At 42.0% G+C, this 11869-nt stretch overlaps 1 protein-coding gene across 1 annotated transcript; it reads right to left on the bottom strand.

Annotated features, from left to right (window-relative positions):
- Positions 1-526: 526 nt before the first annotated feature.
- LOC121839958 (zinc finger protein 664-like) lies at positions 527-11626 on the bottom strand. The gene is made up of 2 exons (XM_042300595.1): positions 10986-11626; positions 527-2736 (listed from the first exon to the last, which is right to left on the bottom strand). Exons 1-2 carry the CDS (start codon positions 11338-11340, stop codon positions 1859-1861), a joined length of 1233 nt encoding a protein of 410 aa, XP_042156529.1. The 5' UTR covers positions 11341-11626; the 3' UTR covers positions 527-1858.
- Positions 11627-11869: the final 243 nt, after the last annotated feature.

The following is an 11869-nucleotide window of genomic DNA, read 5'->3' on the forward strand; positions in this document are numbered from 1 at the left end:
TATTTGTTAATTGGTTTTGCAAGTCTGTTGATTGGTCAGTCATTGGGTTAATTTGTTTTGCAATATGTTCAAATCAAATCAAGCTTTATTTATACAGCACATTTCAGACATGGATGCAACACAACTGCTTCACAGGGAAAAAAAACAATGAAAATAAAAAACTATTTAGTACACAACAAACATAAGAGGATAAAAAACAGAAGATTAACAACTTAAAGACTAATGAGCATCCTAAGGAAAATGCCATTTGATTAAAGTATTATAATCAGAACAGGTGACAGGTAACGAGGTGACACCAATCAGTGCTCCCTACGTGCTAACGAGCTATACGTGCTAACTTCCAACCTCAAAACATAAATGCAAAAACCAAATCCTGCAACACCTCCCCCTTAAGACAACAAATATATCCTATATTTTTGTTGGACATGTTTGCTCACCGCCAACAGAAAACAACTTCCATTTCACATTATAATCAACTACAATGATTCACATTCTACAATATGGCTGTCAACAATTAAAAACAACACAAAAAATGTTTTTTGAAAAACTCACTAGCTTCAAGAGCTCTCAGTCTGTTGGTTGCATAAATAATCATGATTAAATGTTACATGAATTGTAAATTTGAAATATCAAAGCCAAATGTACACCCCTTTGTTAATATGTATTGGCTATAATTCACTTAATGGTGAGGCATGGAATAATAAAAATGTAAATTTTTGTCAGGCTGAATATTTGAAACAGGTGATTTGAGTCATGCTTCTTCAGTAGTGGAATAAAGACAATTAGCATTTGAATGTTGTCAAGAAATACTGGAGTGATGTAGGGTTGTTAATAAAATTGATTACAGACAAATTTTTTACACTGTGTCCATGTGTATAGGCTGAAAGTACGTTGAAATTCATTTCAAGTCACTGACAAAAATCATCTTTTCATCTTTTACTTTCAACTACAACCGAACCGAATATTGGACATCGGGCATAGTCTTATTTTCAATTACATTTTGCTAGGTGGTATAGCCCCAATGTCAAAACACCGTTTGAACGTGTCCAAATCAATAAACAAAATGCATAAACAGTTTGAGATATATTCAAAACCTAAACGTAAAATGTGCTATTTACACACACAACATCTGCCACAATAATCATATTACTTGTATTTTTTAAGCAAGCTCCTTGTAAACTGCACAAGCACCAAAAACACTTGTTTTGACAAGTAGCAATAAATCACTGATATCGATTAATTGGGAAATCAGGAAACTAACGCAAGAAACAAAAAAACAAACATGAAAGAGTCAGCTACATTTTGGAGTGATGCATTTAAATGTAGGGGTCACTAAACAAAGGAACGCAACACTTATTTGTCATCACTCATCGATATCATGTTAAAATCATTTGTGCGAGAGGAGGGAGATGAGGTTGCACGTCCTGTTAAAACTAACAGCTCAAAAACTACATGGAATCTGGGAATAATGTGTACATCACTGGTTAGAGGACAATTTGTAAAAAACAGCTAGCTACATTTTGATTCAAGTGGGTGGCCAACGTGGTAAGTGTAACGCAACCCTTTTTTTGTTAGCCACTTTTTGTTAAGTCACATAAATAGTAGTATTTCAATTCAGAGCCTGGATTATTCCCCTGAGGCTAATATCCATATCATGTTGAAATCAATAGAACAGGGGGCAAACGTTTAGGGTTCTATATTGTGACATCATTAAAATACTCCTTCTACAATGTTAAAACATTCTACATTGTGACATTAATTCACTGATATCATGAAACAACTCCTTCATGCATGTACTTTCTGATATGATCAAAGATGATCTGATTAAAGATCTCTGATCACAGCTAAGAGGTTTCCCTCATGTGTGTGTTCTCTTGTGTACAGTCAGCTGCCCAGATCGACCAAAACTCTTCCCACATTGATCACAGCTATAAGGTTTCTCTCCTGTGTGTGTTCTCTGGTGCACTGTCAGATCACTAGATTGACCAAAACTCTTCCCACAATGACCACAGCTATAAGGTTTCTCTCCTGTGTGCGTTCTCTGGTGTAGAGTCAGATTGCTAGATGCAGTAAAACTCTTCCCACATTGATCACAGCTATAAGGTTTCTCTCCTGTGTGTGTTCTCTGGTGCACTGTCAGATCGCTAGACTGACCAAAACTCTTCCCACAATGACCACAGCTATAAGGTTTCTCTCCTGTGTGAGTTCTCTGGTGTAGAGTCAGATTGCTAGAATCAGTAAAACTCTTCCCACAGTGACCACAGCTATAGGGTTTTTCTCCTGTGTGTATTCTCTGGTGCACTGTCAGATAGCTAGATTGACCAAAACTCTTCCCACATTGACCACAGCTATAAGGTTTCTCTCCTGTGTGTGTTCTCTGGTGTACAATTAGATAGCTAGATGTAGTAAAACTCTTCCTACATTGATCACAGCTATAAGGTTTCTCTCCTGTGTGTGTTCTCTGGTGTGATATCAGGCTGGTTGAACGAGTAAAACTCATCCCACATTGATCACAGCTAAAAGATTTCTCTCCTGTGTGGATCCTCTGATGAATTTTAATGCCTGATGAGGAGGTGAATCTCTTCCCACAGTCAGAGCAGCAGTGAGTTCTCTTCCCTGTGGATCTCTGCAGGTGTTTCTTGAGGTGTTCTGATTTGGAGAGACTCTTCTCTGCCTCTTCAGCATCATGAGGTTGTTGAGGCTCCCCAGAGGATCCACGATAGTCAAGTCTCTCTCCTGTGTGAACAACAAGTCAGACAGATGGTTAAAGGCCCACAACAGCGGAAATCCACTGTAAAAGGTGATGCCAACAGCGTAGCCATGATGTTGTACAACAATTGACGTCTATAATGAATGTACAAATTATTTGTCTTAAAATGAGCAGGAAAAGTCATATTTTAGTAGTAACATCGATGATTGTAGGCTAGAAATAAGTTATTCATGTTGTTGAAACTCTAAGCAGTGTGCCAGACGACTTTTGGTCTCCAATATAGGCCCCTTTCTGTGTCAAATAAAATTGCGGCACGAGGGCGATGCACATGCAATTTGGTTGTAGAAACTCCTTCCTGCTAATGAGGAAACCGATAGTTATGGATGTAGTATATCTGCCTGGAGCAAAAAATGGTGAGCAAAAATATTTGTTTTTCACAATGTATTCTGAATATGAATAGGGGAAAACTCAGGGGAGTAACCTCCATTTCCAGGTTGCTTATGAGTACATTTCACACTACTTTGGATTATAATTGTAAGGCTCGTTTGAATGTTCTGCTTAATATAATGTTTGTGTCATCCTCGCAAATCAACTGCTTTTTACTTAAAAGAACATTTCAACCAGTAAAATGCTCTTTAGCTAGCTTTGCCACCAGCCTGATAATGAGGGTTTGTAAACTAAGTGTTTGCCAAATTGGCCCATAACTTCACCTAACAATAACATAGACCTACTGTAGGACCCATAATTTCACCTAACAACAAATGTCGTGTTGTTTGCCATTTGACTGGCATTCAGAAAACAATTTCCTGGATCAGCTGATGATAGTTGAACACGTGACTAACTAAACAGCTACAGTATTAAGAATGATGTGTAATTATTGAAGAACCACGTTAATTACAGTATCCATTTGGGTGTTGTCAATCAACTTATGACTAAGTTAAAACCATTGGATTTAGCAAACTGAAATGATTTAGGATTTCTGTGCCCACGAAAACTGTTTTCCCAGCGTAACAAAAGAAGCCACTAAATGTTATAGTTCGAGTGCATTTCAGAATACAAAAAAAACTGTCCGACAGCAAGATCCCGTATTTAAGTTGAAGTTCATCATATGACAAGCGTAACGTTATGACTATAACTACTGTTCCCTGAAGGAGGGAAACTAGGTACAACATACGATTAAATCCGCACCTCGCTGGAAGCCCCACCTTCCACAGGTGGATGAGGGTGTGGTATGGACTTATTCCTTAAATTTAATACCGCTCTTCCATGACCCAGGAAGGGGTGGGGCCAAACAGATGTTGTACCTCGTTTCCCTCCTTCGGGGAACAGCAATTATAGTCATAAAGTTACACTCCCCTTCAGTCGCTCAACATTGGTATAACATACTATGGGGAAATAGAATCAAACGGACACTAAATGAAACAGCCCCTGGCAGACCACCCAGCAGACCACCCAGACCATGCAAGATGGGGCTGACAGAGATGGTCGCCTCGCTTCAGGTCCTTAAACTATGCAGTTATTTGTTGTTTTATGTATTATTATCGCAGGAGAGGCAGACGGAGCGGCCCACTGGTCAGACTCAGAAGGTGAGCACACCATCCACCGATTCAGAGCATATTATTCGCCAATGTCCTATCTCTAGACAACAAGGTGGACGAAAGTAGGGCACGAGTTGCCTTCCAGAGAGACATCAGAGATTGTAACATTCTGTTTCACGGAAACATGGCTCACTCGGGATACGTTGTCAGAGTTGGTACAGCCACCCGGTTTCTTCATGCATTGCGCCAACAGAAACAAACATTTCTCTGGCAAGAAGGGAGGGGGTGTATGCCTTATGATTAACGACTTGTGGTGTAATCATAACAACATACAGGAACTCAAGTCCTTTTGTTCACCGGACCTTGAATTCCTTGCAAACAAATGCCGACCGCATTATCTTCCAAGAGAATTCTATTCGATTACAGTCACAGCCGTGTATATCCCTCCCAAGCAGATACGTTGTCAGCCCTGAAAGAACTTCACTGGACTCTATGTAAACTGGAAACCATACATCTCGAGGCTGCATTTATTGTAGCTGGGGATTTTAACAAAGTTAACCTGAGAACAAGCGTTCCTAAATCCTATCATCATATGAACTGCGCGACTCGAGCTGCTAGCATTCTGGATCACTGCTCCTCTAACTTCCGCGATGCATAGAAAGTCTTCCCCCGACCTGCCGTCGGAAAATCTGACCATGACTCCATCTTGTTGATCTCAGCCTATAGACAGAAACTAAAACAGGAAACGCCCATACTCAGGTCTATTCAACGCTGGTCTGACCAATCGGATTCCACGCTTCAAGATTGCTTCGATCACGTGGACTGGGATATGTTCCGGATAGCATCGGACAACAACATTGATGTATACGCTGACTCGGTGAGTGAGTTTATTAGCAAGTGCATCAGAGATGTCGTACCCACGGTGACTATTAAAACGTTTCCTAATCAGAAACCGTGGATTGATGGCAGCATTTGCGCAAAACTGAGAGCGCAAACCACCGCTTTTAACCATGGCAAGGCAACCGGAAATATGACCGAATACAAACACTGCAGCTATTCCCTCCACAAGGCAATCAAACAATCAAAGCGCCAAACAAGCAAAGCGTCAAACAAGCAAAGTATAGGGACAAAGTAGTCTCAATTCAACGGCTCGAACATGAGACGTATGTGGCAGGGTCTACCGTCAATCACTGATTACAAAAAGAAAACCAGCCCCGTCACAGACATTGACGTCTTGCTACCACACAAATTAAACAACTTCTTTGCTTGCTTTGTCGACAAAACAGTGCTACCGACATGGCCCGCTACCATAGACTGTGGGCTCTCCTTCTCCGTGGCTGACTTAAAACATTTAAACGTGTCAACCCTCGCAAGGCTGCCGGCCCAGACGGCATCCCTCGCCATGTCCTCAGAGCATTCACAGACCAACTGGCTGGTGTGTTTACAGACATATTCAATCAATCCCTATCCCAGTCTGCTGTCCCCACATGCTTCAAGATGGCAACCATTATTCCTGTTCCCAAGAAAGCTAAGAACTAAATGACTATCGCCCCATTGCACTCACTTCCGTCATCATGAAGTGCTTTGAGAGACTAGTCAAGGAACATATCACCTCCACCCTACCCGATACCCTAGACCCACTCCAATGTCTGCGTGGCCATGCACGTCTCCAACTCAATCATCAACTTTGCATACAATGCTACAGTGGTTGGCTTGATTACCAACAACGACGAGACAGCCTACAGGGAAGAGGCGAGGGCCCTCGGAGTCTGGTGTCAGGAAATTAAACTCTCACTCAACGGCAACAAAACAAAGGAGATGATCGTGGACTTCAGGAAACTGCAGAGGGAGCACCCTCCCATCCACGGGACAGTAGTGGAGAAGGTGGAAAGTTTTAAGTTCCTCGGCGTACACATCACAGACTAACTCAAATGTATGAGTGCTGCCAGCATTGCTGCAGAGGTTGAAGGGGTGGGGGGGGTCAGCCTGTCAGTGCTCAGACCATAAGCCGTACACTGCATTAAATTGGTCTGCATGGCTGTCGTCCCAGAAGGAAGCCTCTTCTCAAGATGATGCACAAGAAAGCCCGCAAACAGTTTGCTGAAGACAAGCAGACTAACGACATGGATTACTGAAACTATGTCCTGTGGTCTGATGAGACCAAGATAAACTTACTTGGTTCAGATGGTGTCAAGCGTGTGTGGTGGTAACCAGGTGAGGAGTACAAAGACAAGTGTGTCTTGCCTACAGTCAAGCATGGTGGTGGGAGTGTCATGGTCTGGGGCTGCATGAGTGCTGCCGGCACTGGGAAGCTACAGTTCATTGAGGGAACCATGAATGCCAACATGTACTGTGACATACTGAAGCAGAGCATGATCCCCTCCCTTCAGAGACTGGGCCGCAGGGCAGTATTCCAACATGATAACGACCCCAAACACACCTCCAAGGTGACCACTGCCTTGCTAAAGAAGCTGAGGGTAAAGGTGATGGACTGGCCAAGCATGTCTCCAGATCTAAACCCGATTGAGCATATGTGGGGCATCCTCAAACGGAAGGTGGAGGAGTGCAAGGTCTCTAACATCCACCAGCTCCGTGATGTCGTCATGGAGGAGTGGAAGAGGACTCCAGTGGCAACCTGTGAAGCTCTGGTGAACTCCATGCCCAAGAGGGTTAAGGCAGTGCTGGAAAATTATGGTGGCCACACAAAATATTGACACTTTGGGCCCAATTTGGACATTTTCACTTAGGGTTGTACTCACTTTTGTTGGCAGCGGTTTGGACATTAATGGCTGTGTGTTGAGTTATTTTGAGGGGACAGCAAATGTACACTGTTATACAAGCTGTACACTCACTACTTTACATTCTAGCAAAGTGACATTTATTCAGTTTTGTCACATGAAAAGATATACTCAAATATTTACAAAAATGTGAGGGGTGTACTCACTTTTGTGATATACTGTATCCTACATTACTCACCTCATATGTATATACTGTATTCTATACCATTTCTGCATCTTGCATATGACGCACGGCCATTGCTCATCCATATATTTATATGTACATATTCCTTACATTTGTGTGTATACGGTAGTTGATGTGAATTTGTTAGATTACTTGTTAGATATTACTGCATTGTCAGAACTAGAAGCACAAGCATTTCTCTACACTTGCATTAACATCTGTGACCAATAACATTTGATTTGACCCCGCAAGATTCGTCAGTTTTGTCAATTTATTCATTGTTTTTTGTTTGAAACCCTCCTGTGTTGAGTAAGGACACACACCTGATTACCCATATAGAAGTAGGATTAGTCTACCGGACAATAGTTCCTCAAAGTATTTTAGTAAAATATTTTCAGCTCTCACCCTTTTGATAACCACTCAGCATTGAAAGGGGAAAATGTATTGCTCTGATCCAGTGGAAATGTCATAAAATACCTGATTACTTCTTATTCTTTGCACAAATAGCCGACAGCTGTGTCTGTCTCGAAATCACTGGCGCGGGAAACTGAGGGCACAGAATATTTTATACAATGTTGCTATCTCCTTTCGGGCTGACCCAGTTGGTAGTTGATACAATGTTTCCAGTTCGTTGTAGACAGGTCATTCGCAGCCAATGTGATTTTGAGGATATTTATTTTTATCAGGATATTTTCTACCTGCTGGCTGCAATGTTTATTTGTTGGCTTTATGTATGCTATTTTTACATAGTTGGCAATGGCAATAAAAGTTACTTTTAAAAAGTTGTATAATTTTCCTTTAGATTTAGATAGAATGTAGCTTAGTCACAGAAAATAATTTTGAGATACTATTATAAATTAAATTAAACTGTTCCCCGAAAATGTGCATATGAAAATCATAACTGGCACACAGATTGGTAGAAATGGTCAGATAAATTGGCACTCCAACTGGAAAAGGTTGCGGACTGCTGCTGTAATCTATTACTGAAAACTTCAGGAGCAAAACGGCAGAATTTACGAAGTCAGGCAGCGGGAGGAGGGGGGTGGGGTTTCCTTCTAGTTAGGTTATATTGATGACCGGAACCCTCTAGTTATGACTTCGAGTCATTTGTGTGTCTTAATTATTCAATCAAACAGCATGCTTAAAGTATCAAATAAAATGTATTTATAAAGCTTACATCAGCTGATATCTCAAAGTGTTGTACAGAAACCCAGCCTAAAACCCCAACAGCAAGCAATGCAGGAGTAGAAGCATGGTGGCTAGGAAAAACTCCCTAGAAAGGCCAGACCTAGGAAGAAACCAGGTTGTGAGGGGTAACCGGCCGTGATTGAGAGTTCCATAGGGCGGCGAAACAATTGGCCCAGCGTCATCCGGTGTAGGCAGTCATTGTAAATAAGAATTTGCTCTTAACTGACTTGCCTAGTTAAATAAAGGTTACATTTAAATAAATTTAAAAAATTGTGTTTCATGACAAACCATTTTTTACAAATCCGTCAAGGCACCAACTTTGAGGAGGGTTTCAAACCAATTCATGAATGTAATTGAATCTAGGTATGTCTTGCCTTTAATGTAAGGGCATGTGTGTGTGTGTGTGTATATATATACATATATACATATATATATACACACACACACACACACACACACACACACACACACACACACACACACACTGCTCAAACTTGCTCAAAAAAATAAAGGGAACACTAAAATAACACATCCTAGATCTGAATGAATGAAATATTCTTATTAAATACTTTTTTCTTTACATAGTTGAATGTGCTGACAACAAAATCACACAAAAATGATCAATGGAAATCAAATTGATCAACCCATGGAGGTCCGGATTTGGAGTCACACTCAAAATTAAAGTGGAAAACCACACTACAGGCTGATCCAACGTTGATGTAATGTCCTTAAAACAAGTCCAAATGAGGCTCAGTAGTGTGTGGCCTCCACGTGCCTGTATGACCTCCCTACAATGCCTGGGCATGCTCCTGATGAGGTGGCGGATGGTCTCCTGAGGGATCTCCTCCCAGACCTGGACTAAAGCATCTGCCAACTCCTGGACAGTCTGTGGTGCAACGTGGCGTTGGTGGATAGAGCGAGACATGATGTCCCAGATGTGCTCAATTGGATTCAGGCCTGGGGAACGGGCGGGCCAGTCCATAGCATCAATGCCTTCCTCTTGCAGGAACTGCTGGCACACTCCAGCCACATGAGGTCTAGCATTGTCTTGCATTAGGTGGAACCCAGGGCCAACCGCACCAGCATCTGGTCTCACAAGGGGTCTGAGGATCTCATCTCGGTACCTAATGGCAGTCAGGCTACCTCTGGCGAGCACATGGAGGGCTGTGCGGCCCCCCAAAGAAATGCCACCCCACACCATGACTGACCCACCGCCAAACCGGTCATGCTGGAGGATGTTGCAGGCAGCAGAATGTTCTCCACGGCGTCTCCAGACTGTCACATGTGCTCAGTGTGAACCTGCTTTCATCTGTGAAGAGCACAGTGGCGAATTTGCCAATCTTGGTGTTATCTGGCAAATGCCAAACGTCCTGCACGGTGTTGGGCTGTAAGCACAACCCCCACCTGTGGACGTCGGGCTCTCATACCACCCTCACGGAGTCTGTTTCTGACCGTTTGAGCAGACACATTGCTCCTCCTTGCACAAAGGCGGAGGCAGCGGTCCTGCTGCTGGGTTGTTGCCCTCCTACGGCCTCTTCCAAGTCTCCGATGTACTGGCCTGTCTCCTGGTAGCGCCTCCATGGTATGGACACTACACTGACAGACACAGCAAACCTTCTTGCCACAGCTCGCATTGATGTGCCATCCTGGATGAGCTGCACTACCTGAGCCACTTGTGTGGGTTGTAGACTCCGTCTCATGCTACCACTAGAGTGAAAGCACCGCCAGCATTCAAAAGTGACCAAAACATCAGCCAGGAAGCATAGGAACTGAGAAGTGGTCTGTGGTTATCACCTGCAGAACCACTCCTTTATTGGGGGTGTCTTGCTAATTGCCTATAATTTCCACCTGTTGTCTATTCCATTTGCACAACAGCATGTGAAATTTATTGTAAATCAGTGTTACTTCCTAAGTGGACAGTTTGATTTCATAGAAGTGTGATTGACTTGGAGTTACATTGTGTTGTTTAAGTGTTCCCTTTATTTTTTTGAGCAGTATATATATATATATATATCCTAGAAACCTGGTTAAACTATCATTATGACACCATGGATGAATTCTAGAATATACTATATATCCTAGAAACCTGGTTAAACTATCATTATGACATCATTGATGAATTCTATAATATACTATACATCCTAGAAACCTGGTTAAACTATCATTGTGACATCATGGATGAATTCTACAATATACTATATATCCTAGAAACCTGGTTAAACTATCATTGTGACATCATGGCTGAATTCTAGAATATACTATATGGCCTAGAAACCTGGTTAAATTATCATTTTGACATCATGGATGGCCAGTCCTTGTATTCACAGTGTAGTGAATTCAGGGAGTAGCCCTGAGCTTAACTCAAACCTGGATCCAGCGACTCTCAAGCCAACAGCTTATAACTGTTACGTTACATTTCTCCAGCCCCCATCCTTCAACTGTTTAGCAAACCAAGACTCTGGGCAGCCATTTTGTTGCTGTTTAAAAGCTAGGTTTCCCCTTTAAAAACCCACACATCAATCAACCAACCACACATCAGTTAAACAACTGCAGTTTGTGCCTCTGTATTTAATTAAGACAGTACTTACTAGTGTTAATCTGGGCCCGGTTTCTCAAAAACATCTTACGGCTAAATTCATCATTAGAACCATTGGATGCCTTAAGATGCGTTTGAGAAACAGGGACCAGAAATCTAGTTTCCTCCTTTTTGCATGTGACAGTCATCTCCCCATCCTCCTCTTTCACTCTGAACGCGTCCTCCTCTTCTTTCACTGAAACGTCTTTCTCTTCTTCTTTCACCGTAACAGTCTCACCCTCTACTTGTTTTACTGCGACATCCTCTTCTTCCTCCTCTTCTTTCACAACAACGTTCAACCAAAGACCTTTCTCCGTCCAGTAGACCTCCTCTTCTGTAGCAGGAGGAGAGAACCTTAGTGAGTTCATGGTCGGAGATGTTAGCTAGCTAGGCTAATGCTAACTTAACCAGCTCGCTAGTTGACTAACAGCAGCAACACCGTAAATATGAAATGAAATCGGATAACTAACTAGACGACAGAATTGGGTTTAAAACACAGTGGCTAATATACACGAAAGTGTCTAAAGAGCTTTATTGGTTCGGCTATTTTGTCTAGCAAGCTACCGAGGTGGCTGACAAAGTGTTGCTGCTGTTGAAAGAAGCGTTCCGTCCACTAGAATACACGTCACACTAGCATCATTGCCTTAAAGTCGCACATGGTCATCTGCTGACTGGAGTTAGTAACGCAGTTGAGTAACATGTTTATTTTATCTTCAGACAAGTTAAAGTGTAGGAAGCATGAGTTTTTTCTCACCAGAGTAACAATACAGTGTGGTTAAAGACTTAGTAACGGAGTTGTAGTAACGATATGGTTACCTATAAGCACAAACAGTTATGTTTTTCCATTATTTCATATTTATTCACTTATTTCCAGATATCTGCTAAACTACTAATGCA

This window comes from Oncorhynchus tshawytscha, linkage group LG18 (genome assembly GCF_018296145.1).
Source record: "Oncorhynchus tshawytscha isolate Ot180627B linkage group LG18, Otsh_v2.0, whole genome shotgun sequence".
In the NCBI taxonomy this organism is placed as follows: Eukaryota; Metazoa; Chordata; class Actinopteri; order Salmoniformes; family Salmonidae; genus Oncorhynchus; species Oncorhynchus tshawytscha.